At 32.3% G+C, this 25,516-nt stretch overlaps 1 protein-coding gene, 2 long non-coding RNA genes and 1 pseudogene across 8 annotated transcripts; 1 reads left to right on the top strand and 3 right to left on the bottom strand.

Annotated features, from left to right (window-relative positions):
- Positions 1 to 968: 968 nt before the first annotated feature.
- LOC139899086 (uncharacterized) lies at positions 969 to 3,753 on the bottom strand. Of its 2 annotated transcripts, none has more exons than XR_011777313.1 (4): positions 3,657 to 3,753; positions 3,171 to 3,238; positions 2,251 to 2,308; positions 969 to 1,265 (listed from the first exon to the last, which is right to left on the bottom strand). It is a non-coding gene; the product is annotated as an uncharacterized lncRNA (long non-coding RNA). The 2 variants fall into 2 exon arrangements; XR_011777312.1 differs by lacking the exon at positions 3,657 to 3,753 and adding an exon at positions 3,517 to 3,593.
- A 989-nt stretch (positions 3,754 to 4,742) lies between these two features.
- LOC139899085 (uncharacterized) lies at positions 4,743 to 11,385 on the bottom strand. 5 transcript variants are annotated; one of them, XR_011777310.1, is made up of 13 exons: positions 11,298 to 11,385; positions 11,007 to 11,159; positions 10,640 to 10,842; positions 9,131 to 9,285; positions 8,204 to 8,266; positions 7,822 to 7,904; positions 7,612 to 7,726; positions 7,370 to 7,458; positions 6,122 to 6,890; positions 5,968 to 6,011; positions 5,801 to 5,857; positions 5,040 to 5,436; positions 4,743 to 4,863 (listed from the first exon to the last, which is right to left on the bottom strand). It is a non-coding gene; the product is annotated as an uncharacterized lncRNA (long non-coding RNA). The 5 variants fall into 5 exon arrangements; XR_011777308.1 differs by having other exon boundaries at positions 5,040 to 5,407; XR_011777309.1 differs by having other exon boundaries at positions 5,801 to 6,011.
- A 6,787-nt stretch (positions 11,386 to 18,172) lies between these two features.
- LOC139902402 (uncharacterized mitochondrial protein AtMg00810-like) lies at positions 18,173 to 20,013 on the top strand. The gene is made up of 3 exons (XM_071885032.1): positions 18,173 to 18,698; positions 18,950 to 19,149; positions 19,750 to 20,013. The coding sequence occupies exons 1-3, from the start codon at positions 18,173 to 18,175 to the stop codon at positions 20,011 to 20,013; spliced, it is 990 nt and encodes a 329-aa protein (XP_071741133.1).
- Positions 20,014 to 20,834: 821 nt separating this feature from the next.
- LOC139902400 (U-box domain-containing protein 17-like) lies at positions 20,835 to 21,939 on the bottom strand (annotated as a pseudogene).
- Positions 21,940 to 25,516: the final 3,577 nt, after the last annotated feature.

Raw genomic sequence — 25,516 nt, 5'->3', positions numbered from 1 at the left:
TGTCACTTACTCCACTTCTTTTCCAGCTTATTCTCTTTCATCTTATCGCAGTTGCGTGAGTTGTGTTCATCCTGAAATTCTCCACACTTTTTGCACTATCGTATCTGCCATTTGCGTTTCTTGGCATACGTTTGTTCTTGACCGAGACGTTTTTATAACAAGTGATTCTGTAACATATTATGTTTCTATAAAATGGAGAAACAAGTTTCTGATTATATTATAGATTAATATAATATAGTGTCCAACATTAACAAACACAAACTGATTGACCATAATCAAATTCATATGATAATTTCAAATTTTTTAGAACGGTTTACCTTTCAGTTCAATGAAGGCTCGAAATTAATGAATAAGCGTAACTGCTTCCAATTCCTCAGAGTCAAAAATGCCTAATTCGTTTGATTGGATTACGGTATTTTGTAGATTTTCATTATGCAATTCACGCACTTCTTCTTGATGTTCAGACATTTGGAATTAAAAAAAAAAAAATCAGAAATGAAGAATTTAAGTGTTGATTGTAAAGATGTTCCTGATTGAATGAATTGTGATATGGGTGATGATGGTCGACAATAATATTCATGTTTACATAACTGTTATCCTAAGTTTTTAGTACGTAACCGCTAAAATTTGTTTGAATCATTGACTTAAAAAACCTGGAATTCAAAATTAATATGCAATTTACTATTTTACCCTCATGTATTTTGGTTCTCATGATTCTCGCTTATTTCTTGGTTCTCGATTGAACTTATATATATATATATATATATATATATATATATATATATATATATATATATATATATATATATAGTGTAAAGACCCGTGGAATCACGTGATTTTAAAAGAAAAATTGTTGAATGACATGTTATAGTTGATGCATGTTATTTAAGATCTTAATGTATATTTATATTTACATATCTATAACATGCAAAGTTTGAAGTAAAACTAACAATGAAAAAAGTAGTAAGTTGAGAATGTTCAATCTTTATTATGGTCATATTAGCTAATTGCTTCAATTTGTTATCTAAAGAAACCATGAAGTTAGAATCTAGAATCCCTAAACCAACAAAACATATGATCAAAGAAAACTCAAACAATGCAATTAACATATTAACCAAATGCTTGAGTTTGTAATAAGCAAATAAATAGTACACTCATGGGGATCATTTATCATCCCATCCAAACCCTTGCTCCAATTTGCCAATTGTACTTGATCATTTCACACTTGCTAAAATTGAAGATCTGGTGTATAACCTCAGCAAGACCTACATCATATTCAACAACATAAATTTAAACAACGACTATAAACAAAGAGTAAGTAGCCCTTCAAAAAAAAAAAAAAAAAAAACAATACAGTTCAGATTAAACAAACCATTACTTTATAGCTATGATGTAAGGAACAAAACTACTTTTAATTTCTTACAACTATTGTATACCTCAATAATTTATATTAAAATGCTACGAAAGATTAAAATGCAACATAATCAATAATCATAGCATCCATGTCACTATTGATCCACACATTTTGATACCCAAATTATACAACACTATCTATCAGGTAGATATGAAAACTTTAACCTTATACTACTACGTAAATTCTTATTTCACTATACTTTATCTTTAGTACCCCACAATTTGTACCTATCACCAAACTAATACAATGTCAAATTCCTGACAGTATACGACTATACCCGATAATTGTTGCTTTCCATTTCTATATACCCAATTCCACTCCATGAGACCACATATGAGCAAGTAGTCCTTTGGATCACCTAGCCATTGATGCCAGTCAGTGGACACTGCATTTTTTTTCATCCCTTTAGAAACTAAATCAACCTACTAACCATTATCTCATTGATTGTGATCGATGCACACCCACCACTATATAAACAATATTTGACTAAACTTAGGTATACACAATAAATATTTGACTAAACTTAGGTATACACAATATTTATATTCCAATTAAAATTGACTTAAATGAAGATTTTAAGAATCTCACTTTAATAGAAAAATAACCTCGAAATACTTCAAATCTAAAGTAAATGGAGCACAAATAACCCTACTTTATTGTAAAATACTAAAGTAAGCTTAAAAGATACTTCAAATGTAAATTATAAAGTAGGTGCATAAAATCGAGCAAACTCATGTGATCATTATTCTATTATGTAGGAATAAAGCAATTAAGCAACAATCTACTTATCTGCCTAGCAAACTCATATGTAAACTTTATTAAATAATCTATTGTACCTCTGTCTGGCTTCCATCTTCCTTTTTGTGCGTCAACCTCAACATATATCATTCCTCCCTAAGGATTAATAACCAGAAGCATCTCATAATTAACCAAGCTAAACAAAAAAGAACCAAAAGCATTTTTTTTTTAGAAAAAAATCAAATACTCATAGTAACCATATAACAAACCTTGAATCAAACAACAATCCGGATTCAATTATGTAATTATCAAATTTATGAACTACCATTAAGGCTCATAAAGTCTTAATCCCTTGACACAATATGCATAAGTTATGAATAAGAGAATAATGTCGAGACTTTTACAAGAAAAATGGTACAACAAAATCATTATCTTAATTAAAAAGTTCATATACTTCAAACCTCAACTTAACAACCTTACTTTAAACAAAATTCAGCAAAAAAAATAATTAGAAAATACATATAAACATGAATAAATAAAAAGGATCTTCCAGAATTGAACCACATAGCCTATGAGTTCAGTGTTGTAGTTGCAAACTTAAATGTGTGAATCAAAGCATGAAAACTATATATTGAATTGAATCACACTATAAAACAAAGACTAATAATATAAATTGTAGCAATGATTAGTTTTATAGACCATGTGAATTGCCACTTATACTTTAATTGAAGAAAGTTGGGAAATGTACTCTTACTCTTTTCTTTTGATAGTGGGGCATGTAAAATAGAAACAAAGAGACATAAGCACTTTTAAATACCTGCAACCAAACCCATTCCAATACCAAGTTTTCAAAAACTATTTTTTTTTTTTTGAGGTTTGTGAAAACATCTACTTTCAATTTTAATTCACAGTTCTCCATTTTGCTTCTTCTTTGAAAGACATATAACTAAGTTAAATTTAATTAAACATTAAAAATCCCAAGGAAACAGATTAATAAATGATTACGATTCAACAATACCTTTTCATAACTCATATTAAGCCCACATAGCACAACTTTTGCAGCAATCTTGTATACTTCTTGATCACCTACAACAACACAATTACAATTACAAAGAAGAATAAATATAAAAGTAAAAAAAAAAAAAAATCAATTTTTTCGTTCTTTTCTTTGCATATTACCACATCACAAATCGTGTACCTTATATGTTCAGGCTATTAAATGCATCAGTTTTATTGAGGTAAAAAAGGATGAAAAATAAGATAATGCGCAAAGTATTAATGACATAGACATTTGGATGAGCACCTGGAATGCATTAAAACTCTCAGATAATTTCAGCAAAAAAATAGTTGTATTAAAAAAGTACCTGGAAGTTCAACTGAATCTGCACTTATCCATCACAAATCCACATGCCCATATCCGCAAAAGAATTTTAAATCTCAATTTTTTCATGTAAGCAACTTAATGGTGATGGAATATTTCTTGAAAACAAAAAGAAAAACGAACCTGTTAAGTAGCGATTGTATGAAGAATTCCTTATTGCTTCGATCTTACAAATGGCGAAGAAGAATTCGCCATTGCTTATGTCGATTGTTGAATTCGCCACTTCTTTTCCCACTCTTTCTCGTCTTACATTCCTTATTGCTTCGATCTTACATTTATATTTAAAACACGTCTTACATTCTCCGCATTTAATTAAAAATTTAGTTTCCGTGCACCGTTTATCTAAAGATACTCGTGTTTCTCTTGAGTTTGATCCTTTTAGTTTTACTCTAAAGGACTTCCCGAAGGGCACCAAAATCCTGAGATGTAATAGCAATGGTGATCTTTACCCGTTTTCGTCTTCCGTAGTCTTGGTCATCCTTCCACCTTTCTCTCTGTGTCTCAAGACTTGTGGCATCATCGTTTGAGACATCCGGGCAACCGTATTTTATCCTTTCTTAAGAATAATCATTCTATTTCTTGTCATAAGGATAATAAGACATCTATTTGTCAATCTTGCATTTTCGGTAAACAAATAATATTTCCACTAGCTTAAGGCCCGCGATTTCGCGGGCACTTTTGTATGGGTGTTATGGGTAGTGTGATGGTTTAAGTAAAATAGCTTTAGACATAAAGACATATTGATAATGAAATGTAAGTTTTTACACATGGATAATCACCACTTAAACCATTAGGTCTTAAAAAAAACAATTAGCATGAAGCACACATTTGTCTTTTTAAACGGGCCATTAGAAGCATAACAACATTAAAAAAGATGATCAGAACAATATTAAAGCTAAACATAAAACGATAAGCATAGCAACATAGGTTTAATGTTTACATACGTGTAACATAATTAGTTTAAAGCATTAATACATCAACCGATTGGCAAAAACCACATAACGCAAAAATTACTTGACATGGTCAAGTGTACTATCACAATCGTTCGATGAACTGTAGGGTAAAGCCTTCATCTTCGCTTCCTCCTACAAACCTTAAGAAGATAGAACATTGAGTGCTTACGTTTGTAGGTAATCACACATACATCGCCGTGCTTCAATTGATTCTTGGAAAGAAAAGAACTTCAGCCAACCGACACAGTGATTTTAGAAGAATATTTTTAAGATTCTTTTATTAAACCCCATTTCACTTCTTTTCCTGCAGGATTTGCTACTGAAACTGTATTCCCAAGTTGTATCTCAGGTAAACTTGCAAATACCTACGGAAGGCGCTATATAATTATAACATTAGTCAGTCACTAACTACTAAGCGTTAAGAAAATAGTATAATTTGAAACACATTAGGTTTCAGATAACAATTAGAGACTAATTTCTATTTTTAACGGTTTTTAAATGTTTTAAAATATATAGCAACATTATATAAAGAAAGAGGGGATAAGAAACGTACCCAGGTATGACCTCTTAAGATTTTAGATGTGAGCACATGATCTCCACCGTTACCTATTAGATGTGGTTGCTTTCCGTCTTCGACGCATAAGTCAGTTACACGAAGCTTACTTTGTCGTGGCACTTTTGTTGGTTCATTTTCACTTTCTGAATCACTTTCAGCTTTTACTTTAAATTGTGAAAACAAATTGTTTTGTTGACGCACCCCACAATATGCTACAGATTCTCTCTCACATGCATCCGGTGCATAAATGATCAATTGAAAGTTTGTATCATCAAGTGTAGTAAAACAAAAAGTGTCACCCACTTTAGATCAAGGTCACAGATGATTTTCTCCAGGCCCAAGATGAAAAGCTGCTTGGGCCATGCCTTTTCCAAAAAAGAAAGGTTAATGTAACCTGCATGTAAAAAGGAGTGTTGTAGTTAGGAAAAAAAAAAAAAAAAAAAAAAAAATTAGATGCATGGACAATGCATGAAAATGCCCTTTCCTCACCATTGATCTCAATGGTAACACTGGCACGTGAGATGACTAAAAAGCCATACGTTTTAAGATTAGAAATATCTGACATAAACTAAAATAGTTAAATTGATCCATGCCTCCATAAGCACCATTTGTTAACACCAGTTTAGTAATGTAATGCTCCTAGGGTCCTAAGAATACTAATAAAATCAACTGCTTAAGAAATACAGTTAATCTAACTGAAACTGCATATATTTCAAAACAAAAAATAAATAGAATAGGGTTCAAATAGTGTAATTTACCGGCATATTAAGTCGTCTAAGATGCTTCCGTGAACCTTTTTCAGGGACATTGACAGCCTACAATACATGACGGGCTATGACCACAAACTTTTACTTTTGATTGGATTCAACATGGCCAAGACATTACTAAAATGATATACTAAATCAAAGAGAATCAAAAGGCATACAGTTCCTTCGAGCATCTATCTGTACATCCTCGCCCGAGAAATCTCTGCACATGTCGAGACTATCAATCTACAAATACTGGGATTATTGTTCCTCAATAATTAAAAAAAAAAAAAAGAGCTTTTTAATATCTTGTAATACTGGGATTAGTATTACCTAAAAGGATGCCATTTTCTGATTGTCCCTGGTTCTTGTCAAAAGCTTGTAATGAAGGTTTTACCAAAGCTCTGCTTAGAAGGCGAAGGAAGTCGTCTCTCAAAACTGAAAATAAACAATAGACAAAAGTTTGTAAAATAATGATTTGGAAGTGTACAGTGGAGCATTAAAGATTTGAGTGTTACTGCAGCTCATCGCAATAACCGCATATTGTAAGCTCATTGCTTTCCTAATGTTAGCCACATCAAGACATTAACGATGGAAATAATACACATAAATACGTAAATGTATATGAAAGTAAAATTTATGTTATACAACATAGTTATAAAAAGTTTGTATTATAAAGTACATTCAATGAACAACTTTCATGAGTGCATTGCTCACAATTGTATAATTTAACAAGCATGTGGTCATCCGCGCGTTGCGGCGGCGGACCACATCTACATATAACGTTTTTAAGTGCCGATTCTTATTGAAGTTGAAGGAAAGTTGTGGTGTATGTGTAAGGTATGGAAGTTGGAGTGATTTTACTATATTTGGTTTTTTTTTTACATCCAAAACTATATGCTATTTTTTTAAGAGAGACATATTTAGGTGTTAGAACTGTTGCACCACAGTCTATTGTTTATGGAGTTTAATATGAAGCTGGGGTTTTTAAGCCACCAAGTATTACAGCGTCTCCCTTCCTTTCTTTTTTCTTGATCGGCATTTTTTGTATCGTGTCCAGTTTAGGCGAAGCGTTGGATTTGCGTTGTATTGTTCTCTGTACCTGTATAGTTTAATAAGTTTGCCGTTAGTGAAGTTGTTAGCTAGTTCTAAAATCATATCTTAAAGGTGTTTATAACTACAAATTTTCATAATTTATCATAGTTAAGTAAGTAATAATATAAATGAAGCTTGGAGAGTATAAAGACTAACGTAACATTGTATAGAAACCAATGTAACGTAATTACCTGGAGCATTACTGGATCGCTTCAACAAACCCAAAACCTTGAAAGAATGAAGGCTTTTCAGTTATTACAAAAGTTGTTCGTTTTATTTAATCGAACCCACATATTTTGACTCGCAACTATGAATCTATTTGCCACTTGTGTAGTTAAAAAGTGGCATTTTTATTTTATATTTTCATAACAAAAATGTTTAGTTTTTTTTTTTTTTTAAGTAATTCATTTGCAAGAAAAATGCATATTACTCTCAAGTATATCATGAATTTTATACAAATAACGGAGAGATAAGTTAGAAACATACTATTCTTGCAGATTTATAAGGAGGTCACAAAATTCACGTATCAATTGCACACTTCCAATCATATCAATTCTATCTTCACGTACCATCACCTAATTAACATGGGAACATTGCAGATTTAGTAAATGTGAAATTACCTAGTGTGTCGCCATCATATGAAGTTGTGCAGGTGGCGTTTTTCTTGCAGGTAAGTATATGAGTTGAACCATCATTATGAATGGAGGCCTAATATACAACACACATACATATTTGAAGAACGTTAAACAAACCATAGCTTCACAATTCAACACCCCAGATTCATGGTCAGTAGGTGGTCGACATATTTGATCGGCATTTCAGTTTTATATTGGGATGTAACCACTGCAATTATTAACAAACAAATGATAATTATATATGAAATGTAACGATAAAAAATAATAACGACGAAATGACAAAGTATATACACATTAATATACCATTCAAAGCAACATGATTAGGAGCACAGGAGGTACTGGCAAAATAATTAATTGCATTATCTGGACTTCCTAGAAAGCTATCCCTGAAAATAAAGAAAAGGTAAGAATGAGTACACGATTTCTTATCCGTTTAGATCTTTTAAGAAATCTGCAATTTGACATTAATTTAAGTACGGATGGGCTTTAAGAGCAAATATTCTTAGTTATCTAACAATATATAAAAAGAAATAAACCATTGTTTTGACAGCCACTGTTTTTAACATTTCTTCTACTATGCTTCTGCTTAAAGCAAATAAAGTAAAGATTCTAATAATAAAACATAGCTAACTACAGTATAAGAATAAACATAACCATATATAAAAACAACTAAGAAAAATCTTACTGCACAATATTGAAAGCTTTAAATATCCAAGATGCTTGCACGAAAGAACCAACCCAAGCAATCCTACAAAAGAAAGAAGAACCATCAACACAATAATCTAAACCAAACGATTTACATACGATATTAAGCCACTACCGTTGATAATTCATCGAACAACAACAACAAAAACGGAGCTTCAATATATATATATATATATATATATATATATATATATATATATATATATATATATATATATATATATATATATATATATGAGGAACTAAAAGTATCTATATAATAAATCTACATAGTGAAACTACAGATGAAAAAAAAAACCCACCTGAGCCTGTAGCACGAATTGGATACCAATGAAGAAGCAAAAAAACCCCTAAATACGAACCATAGAAAACAAAACATGGTTTCAGCGATAGTGTCACGATGGTGGTTGAAGGTACGCGAGCGGTGGTGACGATTGCAACCGGTGGCAGAAGAGAGAAACACTAATAGGGCTATAAGGGAGATAATCGCTCGAGGGTTTCCAGAAGAAGCTAGAATGGAAAGGGTGAAGGTTGGTGGGACTTAAATATCTCAAGAAATGAGAGACTAAAATACCCCTGAGATGTTGCTGTAAAATGACGAAAATACCCTTTAGTAATTTAATAATCGTGTGAACCGTAAAAATGCACTTTCTATTGAATATATTTATAATTATAATTATAATTATAATTATAATTATAATATAATATAATATAATTAATACCCAAAAAAATTTTATTTTTTTTTCAAAATCTGAATTTTCTCAAGGGGAACCGCCCCATCAGACCCGCTTGTACATCTACTTCCGGATCTACCCGAACCATGTATATCAAAAGTTAGATAATGATGGTTAAGCTAAGTGAACAACGACGTATATGTTGATGAGTAGGAAGGAGCGAGCATTCTCACCTAAGCTAGACCATCAGAGTTGATTGGTAACTTGAGAAAAAGGTTCTGCACCAACATCGAGTGTCAGGATAACATTACCAGCCCGTTGAAGAGAAAATGGCTTTCTCACTCCTATTCACAACTTGCATCTCAACACCAAATGTATCTAGCATTAGCTGAAAGTAAAGATATTATTTTAAAATTTTGAGAACTTTGTACTAATTTTGCTTAATTAAATGAACAACTTATAGCTACATTGGTAGAATAAAACATTTTATTTTATTTAGTGTTATTTATTTTCTTAAATGGCAAAGAGCTACATTAGTAAGATATGCATCGACATTAGTCTAAATTTTTATACAACCAAATAAGCAAATAGGTAACATCAAGAAATTGTGATAGCAATTTACCTATGGTGTGGTGTAACTTGGGTTAGAGGCTATTGTATAACTAAATTTTTGACAAAATATAAACCAAATTATAATTCAGGCCCAAAAACTGCATACATAGCCTAAAGAAACCTGCTCTTACATGATGATGAGTTGAACTAATCCTGAACTTTCAAATTTCATAGCATGCGAAATGGTCAAAAATTATGTACTTTCTATAAACCAAATTGTACTATAAATTCTTATTTATTTATTTATTTATACATATACTAAATATGGACAATCACCCACCAAACACACCCCGCCACATCATCAAAAGTATTGTTATACTATAGCACTTTAGCAATTTTTTTTTTTTTTTTTTCCAAATACATACAAATCTAATTCCAATTTACTAATACAATCCTATCGTAATAGAAGCCTAAAAAAATATAGGTAAAAAGTGTTATATTTTTATTTTTCATCACCTTTTTCAATATACTATATATTATTTGATTTTTTATCTTTTAAACTGTAGCACTGTAGCATTTTTTATTTTTTTTATAGCAAATACATACAATCTAATTCCAATTTACTAATACAATCCTATCGTAATAGAAGCCTAAAAAAATATAGGTAAAAAGGGTTATATTTTTATTTTTTATCACCTTTTTCAATATACTATATATTATTTGATTTTTAATCTTTTAAAAAACCTACTAAAATTATATGGACCATAAGGTTTTGCCGAATAAGTAATTTGTTTAGAAGCCTCAGAACTTAATTTATTTTGATTCGTTTTGTTGTTAAAGTGAGTTTTGCAACCCAGACTGTAACATATATCCAGTTGTGTATATATTTTTCATTTATATAGTAGAATATTACCATAACAGTTGTTGACCATTGTGTAAATGGTCTGGAAAGAGTGGACAACATTTTGATGACTTTTAGGCCGAAAACTGTCTAACGATATAGTAGCGTTAAAATGACACTAATCCGTCGCGAAGCGCGGACCACAAATCTAGTTTTATCATATGTCTTAGCTATGACTTACATGACTCATATACATACAGAATTTCTTCAAAATAGGTATTATACTAATAAAAAAATTTAATTCTTCACCTATGTATTGAAAATTGCACCAGAATAATAGTTGGCTCACCTTTGCCCCATATCTTGCTTTCAAATTGAAATTGCCACAAGCGTGATCATAGTGAGGGTGAGTCTTTAAAACGTAACTCAGATTTCGATTGTTCCTACTCAAGACCTCTACTATCGGTGAAGACTCAGAAGGATCAACCATTCCAACAGTCCCAGTATCTAAATCATGCAAAGATATGCAAGATTGTCCTTGAGACATGGTACCTAACATATGAACAATAAAAAACTATTAATAACATTGAATGTATAACTACATGACAACAATGAAGGTAGTGTGTGACTATATTTGCATGACATTTACTCTTGAAAAACCCACTGATTAGAGATAATAGTCTAGGAAGGGAAAATGAAATAAAGTGAAAACTCACCGATTCTGTTTGCAACGATGAAGACAAATCGGAAATGCTACACAGATGAGAACGCAGAGAGATCGTCCAACTCCTCGTAAAGTTTAAACGGAAACGAAAACAATTGCATAAGCCTATTTATAAGGTTCTTTCGAATACAGAGCTGCCTTATACCTGTCCATGCACAGACCATCTTTCTCACCTCACACATTAGACAAAAAAAACTTTGATCTGTAAACACTTTGAGTTGCTGTTGCTGCCATGGTGTAATTATTTATTAGATTATTAATAAATAACCAAAAAATCACTTACGAATGCATTGACACTCTCAAATATGACCCAAAAACGGCATCCGAACCTTTCACATTTGGTATATACAAGCACCTGCTGCTATCAACGCCTATAGAAATACAATCGAGGAGCATCAGTCGAGTAGCAAAACAAAAACAGCAATCATACAGAACCTACATATTCACTCACTAACAATTGACGATTATTGGGAACATTTCATTTTCTTTTGGCATGTCAGTCACACCTAAAGCCAACTTGTTTATCACAACATTAAGAAATAACATCGCTATGTATCTCCCAACTATTGTTTTCATAGTAATTTATCATATTGTCATTATTCAATAGAACATAATAATCTTAAAAACACTTATCCAACACCCTCTTAATCTCCTTTCATGAACCAAAAGTCTCATGAATCTTGTTTTCTTTACAGTTTAAAGATAATCCACAATTTTTAATTTCAATCTATAGTATCTTTACCTCCAATCCTTTTAATGCTTCCTCTATTAGCAAATTTCCAAAAAGGTACAAATTGTTTTGAACAATAGTTGAACAAAAAAAACACAACAATAGTTGAAAATGTTAATTTCTTACATTGATTTTCACTATTTAAGGCAATGAAATGGTCATAAACAATCATGTATTGAACAATGTATTCGTCATCAGCTACATCGAACGATTGATGGTTTGCTTTTGGGATTGAAATTTAGTTTCGCAAACTTCATCTGATTTGGGAATACACGAAGTTCACGAACTTCATCTGATTTAGGCATGAACTATAAGATAGTTAGAATTAATTAAAAAAAAAAAAACAAATAAATAAATCCCTAATTCAAAAGAAAATTAACTTACCGTGATTTTAGGCATGAACTAAATATCACAGCCCTTATTCCTCATGAATTGTAAAAGTAAATCAAATTCCTTTTAGAATCATGTATGCATCGTGTAATTAAAAGATTCAAGAACATATTGAGCAAGTCGCATCATCTTCGGATCCATCATTCCTTAAAACATTGCTGATCAATCAAGTGAAATCGAGGAAACTGAATACGAAATTCACTTCCATCGGTTGATTAGGCATAGGATACTGAAGAATTAGAAGGTATAATTGAAATTTAGGGTTTGTTTAGATCAATGTTTGTGTGAATTTTAGTATTAGGGAGCATTAGTATTGAAGAGCGAGTTTTGTTCGATCTTCAGAGAAGGATCGACGTGTGGTGTTAGTCGGAGAGAAATTTAGGGTTTTTTTGTTGTAGGAAAAAGACAACTCCTATTTTTTGAAAAGTACCGCGTGTGTTTTTTGGAATTCAAGGGCAAAATGGTCAACTTAATGCTAATTATTCCTTAACTAGATAAGTGGTTCGCGCGTTGCGGCAGATCTGTCGATGGCGAGGAATGCAATTAATATTACGCACTTGGTGGTTCTTTTCGTCTACTGTTGTGAAGCCACATGATTTCACGTATCTGTATATACAAAGAGCTTTATTTTTTAAAAAGTGATGTACAAATATACAATATACAAAGACTCGCAGCTACTCAACTACTTACCATAAACTACAAGTATGGTAGCTGGACTTACTGCGAGATTATGCCATAGTATCACTTCGGTGCTTAGCACATGACAAAACATCAATTCAAGAATCGAACATGTGACTACTTCTCCTTGTCCCATATTCGACAAAACGTCATCGATGTTGACCATCATTCGTTGCTTGTAGAACTGTAAGTACAAATTAGAATGTATCAATATCTAGGGTATATACTTTAATTAATAATCACATGTATACACAATTAATATAGCAAATATATCTTGGCGTTGTAGAAACGCTTCAATCTCAGTTGATGATACCATAAATTGCTCAACATTACAGTCAACAGTATCATGTACATTAGCATGTAAGCTAGCTAGTATTACCATCTATATCTATATTTAATAATATAAAACAACATGAAGAAAAATTGATCAAGATAAAGCACTAATGTATTAACTACAAAAAACAATCAAGTATTATTTAGTGATAAAAGCATGAATAACAAATTAGCAATTAATTAGACACCATTGCAAACAGTAAGAGAGTTGATCAATACTAATACCCAAACTTTTATCATTATGACCTAATCTATGACTTAGTCATGTATCTGTTTATTAGTTTATTTATGTTTTTAATAATTTCAAGCAAGAAACTATTTAATAGCAAAGCATAACCATATACTCTATAATTAGGCAGAAGTTCGTTATAGACCATACTCAATCTAGTAGCAGTAATAATGAACATTAAAATAATAACAAATCATTACCACTACTATGAAGAAGTGCAAAAACTAGAAGACAACCAACATGTTCTGATTTCAATGGATCATCAAAGGCCTGACATGCTTTTTGATTCGATTTTAGGGTATCAAAATGTGGCGGTTAATGTTACACAATATTGAGGAACACCTAAATTACCAGTTGCACATTCGAGGGATTAAAAGATTGTGAAGATAGAACCAATCTCTTCAACAAATATAATTTCAATAAGGAAAACCACATCAGGTAGTGTAGCAATAATATAAGTTGCAGTTCACAAAAGGGTAACCACAATTGCATTGTAAGAAGGATAGTGAGGCACTAACCCGATGATTAAAACGTAGCATAAAAAGTATATGGTGACAGGCGCGATATGCAGTTGAAGAATTACTTCTTCAGCATCAGAGTAGAGCCACCACCAACTGAAAGAAACAATAATAATAATAATAACATGAGTTATTTGCACAAAGATACAGTAACAAACAAAGGGAGTACCAACACGTAAGGGCAAAGTGCACATGAAAACAAATTGAAGAAACATAAAACGTAAGTAAACTAACATTCTGATCCATTAACGTAGCTTACCCGTAGATACATACCCTTAGGTTTTAAACAAACAACGGGAGCACGTCTCAACAAAGGTTTCTCTAATAGGGATGTCGTTATCCATATATTTCTAGTGCTGTTTCCACAATTTTAAAACAATTGCCGTCGTGGTCCTTAGTCAGAGTGTAAGACGTCCCATGCCGGATACCTAACTTAGAAAAAGTCACCTTCAAACATTCAGCAGAGAAAGAGCCAAATATCCTGTAATAAAAACAAACAACAGCATAAAATACGTTATATAGGATATTAAATCAACTTACACCATCTAAGTTAACAAAACAATGCAGAAGAAACTACCTCCCTCCACCCATCTACTTAACAGACGGCAGAGATTCGATGTTAGAGGACGTCGTTGATGCCTCATTAACAACAGGACAACGGGAACAACAGAGCTGGATAAACTTTTACCCATATTTCAAGAACAAATTCTGTCACATGACTACTAAATGCATAAGCTGTTGTAAAACCCAAAATTAGTAGCGACACAAAAGAAAACAAATCCAAAACAGAAGAAACGGCACAGATAAAACAAAAAATGTACTTAATTAGAAGCTACGAAATCTCCACAAAAGTCCTAAAAAGTAGAAGTACCTGATTATAAATAATTTAGGTATATTGGTTAATACTACGCACCAAATGATTTTTCTGAATTAGGTTTTAGGGCTTATATAAGAACTGGAACACGAAGAAAGTAATTAATATAATCACAATTTAAAATAAGCACAAACTTGTATGGAACAACAGTTGTGGGTTCTTCGGCAATCCTAATCGCTTAAAAATTGAATCAACACATAGCTACATGTACTTATAAAGTCATACATATTTAACAGATGCCAAATAACAACAGTCACAGTATGTTGATTGACACCTATATCAGCAACTAAAAAAGTTTTGATACATTACAATTACAATTACAATTCAAATAATAAAGATGTCTAAAATTGAGCTTAAACACTATTTCAACACTTAATAAGACCAATTGATGTCGTAATCTAAATAACTGATCTGATTGTACCCAAACTAAACCAAAATTTTAACACTTAATAATTCTGATTTAAAAAAAAAAATATATCGAGCCAACCTCGAACTCAAAATTTCAGCAACAAAATCGACCAAAAAAAGAAGCTTACATGAATCAGATGAATTGTTCAAAGGATAAATAAATCACCTTAAAAAGTTGCTGTGGACCAAACGCTGAGGGCTCAAACCCTAATGGTGGTAGATGGTGTACAGTGGATGGTGATTACCGAACAACCCATCATGTCACAGTTTTGCAAATCATATAGTTTAAGATATCGGTCAATAGAAATCGTACAGCAGCGGCTGCGCTAACCTGAAATACTCAAGTTCACAATACATTAATACACTAACATAATGCTCTAGTATGCATATATCAGTATGCATATCAATCCTAATGAAGCTTAATATATTGAGTGTATATTATTATTTATAATTTAAGAGAGGGTTCTAATAAGAAGTCAAATTATACATAAGAATTGAAAGAAATATTATGGACCCGGTCATTTGCTTACTTTATGATTATCATCAAGTACCCAGATGAACATCTCCACAATGATAATTTCTTTTGTGGGTTAACTCACCATCAGCAAAACAACAAAATCAAAAAGGAAAAAAAAATCATATTCAAGAACAGAAAAACCTATTCAAGAACAAAAAAAAAAACTTCTTTAACTTAAATTAATAATCTTCTGAATGTATTCAAGCCTCAAAATCTATCAAATAAAATTAGAAGGGTCAAGATACTAACCTGATTCAAACCTGATTAAAAGATGTACCAAAACCGATTGATAGCTGCAATTGCTTATTACGTTGTTGTTAACCCGGAATCATCAATTTGCTTCTAACGGAATAAATTATAATCATCGATTTGATTCTAATGGAATAAATTATAGTATATGATTGGATTTTGGTAAAAAAATCATCAGAATCATCGATTTGCTTCTAACAGATTGATTGGATTTTGATATTAAAAAAAAAAAAAAAAAAAAACTAATCGGTCTTCTCCAGAGAAAAAGTAGCCTGGAATTTTTTTTTTTTTTTTTTTTGGAATGTTACTGGTGTACTGTACACTTTACTGTTATACTGTAGTTGGGTTGATTTATTTTTTACGTGATTTAGTATAGAGTATAGTATAATATAATGATAATGACTTCATTAAGAATTAAGATGATATGTCAAATCTAATGGTCACTATTTAATCTAATTTCACTAATGGATGGCTAAGATTGATTTATTTATTTTCTAATGACTCTATTATGTTTTTTTTATTATATATAGTATAGATATAGATAGAAGTATAGATTTCTTGATTCTACTAATTCTACTTCTTTACCTTTTGACATCATTCATAGTGATGTTTCCACTTCCCCAATTTTAAGTTCAGTCGGACACCGATTTTATGTCCTTTTTCTTGACGACTTCTCTAACTTTCTATGGACTTTCCTACTCTCAAATAAATCACAAGTTTTCTATACTTTTCTTGCTTTCTCCAAATATATAGAAACGCAATTTAATATGCCCATTAAATCTTTTCAGTACGATAATGGAAAAGAGTACAATAATAACTCCTTTCATTCCTTTTGTGCCACTAATTGTATGACTTTTCGCTTTTCATGTCCATATACTTCTTCTCAAAATGGTAAAGCGGAACGCAAAATTCATGCAATTAATAATATCGTGCGCACACTTCTTGCTCACTCTTCTGTCCCACATAATTTTTGGCACCATGCATTACAAATGGAAACCTATCTATTAACCATTATTCCTAGTAAACTTCTTCACAATTCTACCCCAACACAAATTCTGTACAAACGTTTCCCCGCTTATGAACATCTTCGTGTTTTCAGATGTTTATGTTATCCTTTGCTACCTTCCGCTACTATAAATAAATGTCATTCTCGTTCCACTCCTTGCGTCTTCCTTGGTTATCCTTCTAACCACCGAGATTATACATGCTATAATCTCACAACCAACAAAATAATAATTGCACGCCATGTTGTTTTTGATGAAACACAATTTCCGTTCGCCAAAATTAATAAATCTTCACCAGCGTCTTATTCTCCCTTTACTGATGACCCGCATCTATTCCTGCGGCCCAGTACTGTTGCACCATCACTGCAGCCCACTAATATTATTTCCACTCCATCTACTCCTTTGGCCCAACACCAAACTGAGCCCACATCTCCCACTCCCTCACCTGGCCCATCTCCACCATCCTTGGCCCAGTCTTCTCCTATTGCTTCACCTACTTTACCAACTGGACCGACACCCCCCCCCCCCCCCCACAGATAGCCCGCCGAGCCCACCTCCTTCGTCTCACACTTCTCCGCTTCGACAAATTCACACTCGTAGCATGTCGGGTATTTTTAAGCACAAGATTCCTTTTAATCTTTCTACATCTACCGACCTTTCTCCTATACCGCGTAATCCTAAAGATGCGTTACTTGACCATAATTGGAAACTAGCTATGACCGATGAGTATAATGCTTTAATTGCTAATAAGACATGGGTTTTAGTTCTACGAACTAGTGATATGCATATTATTCGTTCTATGTGGGTTTTTAAGCATAAACATAAGGCTGACGGTACTTTTGAGCGATATAAGGCTCGTTTAGTTGGTGATGGCAGGTCACAACAGGTTGGAGTTGATTGTTATGAGACGTTTAGCCCCGTGGTTAAACATGCTACTATTTGCACGGTTCTCACTCTTGCTTTAACAAAATCTTGGCCAATTCATCAGCTCGACGTCAAACATGCTTTTTTTCATGGCACCTTTCGAGAGACAATTTATATGCACCAGCCCCTCGAATTTCGTGATACAAAATATCCTGATCATGTATGTCTCATTCAGAAGTCGTTATATGGTCTTAAGCAAGCCCCACGGGCGTGGCATCAACGATTTGCAGATTTTGTTTCTACGATTGGATTCGTGCATAGTAGGTGAGATAATTCATTTTTTATATATCATAATGGTTCGAACATGGCTTATGTTCTTTTATATGTGGACGACATTATCCTCACTGCTTCTAGTGAAACACTTCGAAAATCGATTATTACTTTGTTAGCCCGTGAGTTTGCGATGAAAGATCTAGGGCCTTTGAGTTATTTTTTGGGCATCGCAGTTAAATGTTTTCCGAACCGACTCTTCTTACAGCAGTCCACGTATGCGAAAGATATTATAGAACGTGCAGGGATGTCTCAATGCAATCCAGTTCGCACACATGTTGACACTAATGCAAAACTTAGTGGATCTACTGGCCCTCCTGTTGATGATACTACAAAGTATCGTAGTTTTGCTGGGGCGTTACAATATCTCACTTTTACTCGCCCTGATATTTCTTATGCGGTTCAACAGGTTTGTCTTCATATGCATGACCCACGTGTTGCTCATTTACATGCGTTGCGTCGCATCTTACGATATTTTCAGGGCATTTTACATTACGGCTTGCACTTATATAAGTCGTCTAATACACGTCTGGTTGCTTATACTGATGCCGATTGGACAGGTGACCCGACATTAGGCGTTCTACTTCTGGGTTTTGTGTGTATCTTGGTGATAAACTTATTTCCTGGTCTTCTAAAAGACAACCGACATTGTCCCGGTCGAGTGCCGAAGCGGAATATCGTGGAGTTGCCAATGTCGTTTCCGATACTTGTTGGATACATAATCTACTACTTGAGTTACATTGTCCATTACCAAAATGTATTGTTGTGTTTTGTGATAATGTTTCTGCTGTCTTCTTGTTGGGTAATCCAGTTCAACATCAAAGAACGAAGCATATTGAGATGGATATTCACTTTGTACGTGAAAAAGTAGCTCGTGGCGAAGTTCGACTTCTTCATGTTCCTTCCCGATTTCAGATTGCTGACATTTTCACCAAGGGATTACCAAGACTAATTTTTGATGATTTTCGAGACAGTCTTAGCATCCGACCTCCTCCCGCTGAAACTGCGGGGGTGTATTAGGCATCGATATATTCCATATATAGATATTTGGTTATTATTAGAATTATATAGTGTTTAGAATTGTATTTTGCTATATATGGTTAGTTAGAGTCTTGGTCACCAAGACATGTCTTTGTATATAAATATGGATTGATAGAATGAGAATGATTCATTGAGTCTCAAACTCTTTCAACTGAGATTAGCGTCAATAGTACCGATAAGTGTATATACGCCCTCACCTTCATTTATAAGATGCTGATAGAGTCCGACATGTTTCACCAAAATTTGGAGCTCAATCTGGTGGTGGTACAGATGAAAAGGTCTGATCACTCTAGATAGCTACCCACCCTATAATACATACTCTCTCGATCTCAAGTTAATATATAATCATGAATTGACTATTTTCCATAACTTTGTCGGTAAAGAAATTATTTTAGGTTATTATATAATAGTTGATTAAAGTTATACCCCGTATAAAACTTAATTTATGCATATAAATTTCATTTCATCATGTATTATATAACATATATAAAAAGTTATTTAAAATTAAAATTAATAAAAAAAAAAGTACCCAGATTTGTTAAATTGAGACAAAATGAGTATATAACACAGGTTACCTTTGCGGAAGGTGAATACATTACTGGGATTAGCGGAACCGTTGGAGTTTATAATGGCTATATGGTTATAACGCCATTGACTTTTCATGGCAGCAAAAAGGACTATGGTCCATATGTCTCCAAATCCGGAGGAACTGCGTTCTCACTTCCTATGAGTTTGGGTAACTTTGTCGGATTTTATGGAAATTATGGAGGTTACCTTGACAATTTGGGAGTGTACCTTTCTCCACCATCTTGTCTTAGCAAGGCGCGCTCTTGAGTGTACGTTACTTGCATGGAGAAACATGCATGCATCAAAATATCATTGTCTTTCTTTCTTACTAAGTTTTCATTTCAGTGTGTTGTACGTGTTAAATAAGTTATGAGATCGTGTCACGATCTGAATAAGTTCCCTACACTACTACAAATATTAGAATACAAACACCCAATAGGAACTCCTTTTTAGCGGACCACAAAAAAACAGGTTTATAAACATAAAGGAGACCGGTTTTAAAGCGAACGGAAATAAGGAACCGGTTTTCCAAAAAAACCGGTCTCTATTGTGGACTTTTGGAACCGGTTTTTCAAAAAAACCGGTTTTCAAGTTTAGAAACCCCTTTTTACATACAACCGGTTTCTATTATGTTACTATAGAAATCTCTTTTTTATAGAAACCGGTCTCGATGCATTTTACTTTTGAGCGGGAAATGAAAAAGTTAAAAACACATTTAGATCTATTACTTATACCCAAAATCAAAAACTGAATTCACCCTTCATCTTCACCATTACTTCTCTGCTTTTACTCTCCTCATTTGCTTCTTTGTTAAGGTACACCTTTTAATTATTTTGTGTTTTATTTGAGAAGTGATCGAGGCAATAACAAATATTTCATCTTCTAATCTTTTGATTTCTCATGTTAATAAAAAATACAGTGAATAAGTTTTAAAATAGACAAAATTCTCAATTTCGTCCCTGTGTTTGTTCCATTTCTGTTTTTTAGTCCCTCCCAATGAATATCTGCAAAAACCATCCTTATTTCCATTTTTAAGTCTCAATTTGGTCCTTCTGTTAACATCCGTTTATAGTTGCCGTTAGTACTTGCTAGTCACGTGACATTTCACTTGCTATATCAGCATTCTCCGGTTGACTATAAGGGATCTTGTGGGCCATACACCATTGCATTATTAAATTCCTTAAAGCCCGTACAAGTTTCCTATGCACAAGAACTTCCCAGTTTTTGGGCAATTACAATGACCTTCTTCAATCCATCTCGAGATCGAACTAAGATCAAAAGTTTGACCGATAGATATAATCACAGGACCAGTCATCAAATCTAACGCAATCGAGCAACAAAAATCTTTAGGAATCGTTATAAACGTAAGATCAACCCACCTATTTTCTTCCCTCTTTTAAATCTTTTATTACTATACTATTATTACTGTTTCCTTTTAAGGTTTCAACTTCATCTTCAAGGAATCCAAATAACAAGTATCTACAGTACCTAATTATAGCTATAAACCCACCAAGTATTGAACTTGATGGTTCAAGATCACTATCATGATTCACTATTTGTTCTTCCAAATACTCGATTTCAATTCTACAAACCATAGCATCAGATACCCCCAACCTTTTTACAAATATTTCATAAAATTCATCAAAAGTTGGAATATTTCCTATCCCCAAATTGATTCAATAATTAAAATAACTTCAACCTTAACACCTCGTCATGTTTATCTATAAACACTTTATTTGTAACAAATATATCTGTTCTAAAACATCACTACTAATTAAATGATTCAAAATATCAATTGGGAAGACATCTAAAAGTGTTGTAATTTCTTGACTAAGATCATGAAAATGACCTGAAATTAAAGGGTTTTGAAGCAAAAGCCATAACTTACTAGACTGATAACGATAATCAAGTAGTATTTTAGACCTGTAAAGCAGAAGGTACAACTCCTTAAAGCATAATACAACCGTTGAGTGTAAGTTTGTACACCAGTCACCAGAATCTTGAATGGAATCCAACAACACAACAAATAATTCAACTTTCCGGAGTAAAGATCTAGAATTCTTTTTTGAAACGGCATTGTTTTGTGAGAGAATGATACGATGAGTTCCGATGAAATTGTTGTTAAGGTTTCTAATAATCTAACGACGGTGATCTGCTCTGACGTAAAGATGAAAATATGGCAACCGATGCCATTTTTTTGGGTGAAATTTAAAAAGAAATGGTTAAAAAGAAATGGTTTTTATAGATGGGATTTTGGTGAATTTGAGTTATATATAAAGAAAAATTAAGGATTTTGATGATGGAAATTGGGGATTTTATTTGATGATAGTGAGAATCCACGTGAAGACTTATTAGAGATGAAACAAAATGTGAAAGAAAAGAGTAATGGCAATTTTAAACGGATGTTAACAGAAGGACTAAATTGGGACTTAAAAATAGAAATAAGGATGGTTTTTGCAGATATTCATTGGGAGGGACTAAAACACAGAAAAGAAACAAACACAGGGACGAATTTGGGAATTTTGTCTTTAAAATATCACTGAGTTTTTATATATTGAAGGTGACCAATCAATGAAAAAAAGCAAAATGGATTATAAATCTTGAAGGTGAACGTCGATGAAAAAAGCAAAATGGATTATAAATCAGATGACGATGTTGATTCAGTACCACTAGCAAGTTGAGTTTGACACATAAATATTACTCCACAAAAGAGAGAAACATTTAATCCATTTTGATTCGCAACAGTACTATATCGATCTTTTTATGAAGTGATGAACATTTAATAATCATAACACATGTATTTACCATTTAATAAGAGAATGAAACAAAATAAAAGATAATATCAAATAGTACAGGGAACTATTAATGAAATGAAAAAAAAAAAAAAATTACAATAGAAACCGGTTTTTAATAAAAACAGGTTTCTATTGTCCAGAATAGAAACCTGTTTTTATTAAAAAACCGGTTTCGAAAGTCAAGGTTCGGAACCGGTTTTAAAACCGGTCTACACTTTATAAACCCCTATGGATACAAACCGGTTTTAAAACCGGTTTCGAAAGCCTTAAAAACCGGTTTTAAAACTCCTTTTTTGTAGTAGTGCTATTTATGTACATGCTTCTTCATAAATATACATACATACTGTATCAATATTAATCATGTACTCAGCTCTGTAATTTTAATTGAATAGTTTATATATATAATTACTTTTTTCTTAATTAAAGAAGCTTATGAAATTAACCGTATAAAATTGTTGAATATGGTTAGCGAAACATCTGAATGCTTACCGGTAATTTCCCATTCTCGCCGTCGAGAGACTTGAGTAAATATAGTCAGGGACGGATCATGAACGATTTTAGTGGAAGGGCCAAAATCATTTCAGAAACTTATATAAGAAAAATTCTAAAATCTTGGAGGGGCTATTATATAAGATATTTATATATTAGATCCCAAAAAATAAAATTTACACTAAGAGAACAAATTTTTGGAGGGGCCACTGCCCACCCCAGCCACCCCAAAGATCCGTCCCTGAATATAGTATATATAGTCGTTGCATGGGGGTAAATTGAACAACACGGAAACAATGAAAACTCAGGTTCTGATAACACATTCATCAAGAATCTTACATAATAATTCTTGTCGCAGTTCTAGTTTTAATACAGTATATAAGAGACCAGAAATTTAAAGGTGTATGTACAAAAATATCGAATTATACTCAATTTACTTCTAGACTATACCTACAAATGCACAATAACGATGATGAAAAATTAGTTAAAAAGCCAATCTCACCAAACGTTGATCAAGACCGACAATGTTATATGAACTTCTTATTTCGAATATGGATATTTCATGATTGAAAACCAATTCATTTTAATATTTATGTTATCTGATTAAGAATTGGATGGTACAACTCAAACTTACATATATTATATTTTGTAGACGAGTCAATTTGGATATGTTGCCAAGCAACTAATCATCCTCTGTAGTGTGTAATATGCAAAGCTTTTTTGTGGTCAGTATGCGTCTACTAAATATGGTAATACAGTTAATTGTACTTGGTGTATGATAGAATATATATATATATATATATATATATATATATATATATATATATATATATATATATATATATATATATATATATATATATATATATATATATATATATACACACATATATATAGTGGTAGGATCAAGAGGGAAGTAACCATTCGGGGGGAAGCAAAAACTTGTTTTTTTTTTTTTCGTTTTTTGAAAAAATTTTGTTCACGAACATTATAGATGAGATGAAAATATGAACATTTAGTAGAGACACTTTGTGATAAATGTTTTTATTTTGGCGGGAAAACGCTCGAAGAAGTAATATATAACAATTATCGTGTTTTTCGAGCGTATTTTGAGGTTTTAGCTATTGGAGTTTAGATATTAGGGTTTAGATATTAGGGTTTAGAAATTTAGGGTTTAGGGTTTAGATTTAGGATTTAGATTGAGTTTTTAACACGAACGGTTTAGAGTTTAGGGTTTAGGGTTTAGGGTTTAGGGTTTGGTGTTTTGGGTATAAACCCAAAACACCAAACCCTAAACCCTAAACCCTAAACTCTAAATCGGGCTAAATTTTACTTCACAAAACATGAAAAAAAAAAAAAACGTTCATATTCTTCACGAACAATATTATCTTGAATGTTATTTTTGTCGATCGTTTTCCCGCCTAAATAATAACATTCATCACGAAGTGTCTCTTCTAAATGTTCATATTTTTGTGTGATCTTGATGCCGGAAAAAAATTAAAAAAAAACGAATTTTTTTTTTGCTTCCCCCGATTGGTTACTCCCCCATTGATCTTGCCCCTATATATATATATATATAGAGGTTAAGTTATTGTACATAGAATGTTATAGTACAAAGGGTAAGAAGATCCTACAACCGTTAGATCAAGTATGATTGAAAATTTAAATGGATTGATTTTATTGTAGAGAAAATGACAACAAAGGGCATAATAGTCTTTAGATCCCCTTATATTTTGCACGATCTGAAAACGTTGCTTATAAATCGGTGATCGAATGATTAAAATTTGAATGTACTCTTCACTATGTAAGCAGGTCAATTAAATTTTCTCATGCAAAACAAATATATTAAACATCTGATACATAGATCATTTTAGTAATAGGTTGATTCATCATTCATAGTTAATTTTTCATTTATATTCGGTAATATGAATATGATGCACCCTCAACTCCCATACATAACATACAAGATTGATACACAGATGTCTAAAATTTGATAACCATAAAAACTTGATACACAAATGTCCATAACTTCATGCTTTAACCATAAAAAATTTGTTACATAAATGTCCATAACTTGATGCATTAACCATTAAAAATTTATTAATAAATGTCCATGCATTAACCATAAAACATGTCAACAGTCCGTGACGGTGCAAGATGACGACGAGGTGGAAATGATGGTTCGATTACGGTTGAATTCCAAGTTAAACATTATTATAATTTCATAATTAGCAGTTAAGAGAAAGCCGTAATTGTGCTTCATAGATCAATATTATTGTTCATCGATCATCTCCATTATTGTTCATCATACACATGATACCTTCAACATTTGCTTAATATTTTTAGATACAAAACGCATAAAAACCGATACACTAGAACGTTATTTGATGCACATGTAGAACAAAAAGAACATATAATTGATGGATGAACTAACAAAAACGATACAAAAACATTTAAAAGTTGATACACAATAACATTTTATTCAT

This window comes from Rutidosis leptorrhynchoides, chromosome 3 (assembly GCF_046630445.1).
Source record: "Rutidosis leptorrhynchoides isolate AG116_Rl617_1_P2 chromosome 3, CSIRO_AGI_Rlap_v1, whole genome shotgun sequence".
NCBI lineage: Eukaryota > Viridiplantae > Streptophyta > Magnoliopsida > Asterales > Asteraceae > Rutidosis > Rutidosis leptorrhynchoides.
This window is presented reverse-complemented; position numbering and strand designations above follow the sequence as displayed.

What these genes read in the sequence shown, in the direction of transcription:
- LOC139902402 (XM_071885032.1), top strand. Translation starts at nt 18,173, where the DNA reads ATGGCTTATGTTCTTTTATATGTGGACGACATTATCCTCACTGCTTCT. An exon ending in TACTGATGCCGATTGGACAG is followed by an intron (nt 18,699 to 18,949) that starts GTGACCCGACAT and finishes TGGGTAATCCAG; the next exon opens with TTCAACATCAAAGAACGAAG. An exon ending in CTCCCGCTGAAACTGCGGGG is followed by an intron (nt 19,150 to 19,749) that starts GTGTATTAGGCA and finishes TATATAACACAG; the next exon opens with GTTACCTTTGCGGAAGGTGA.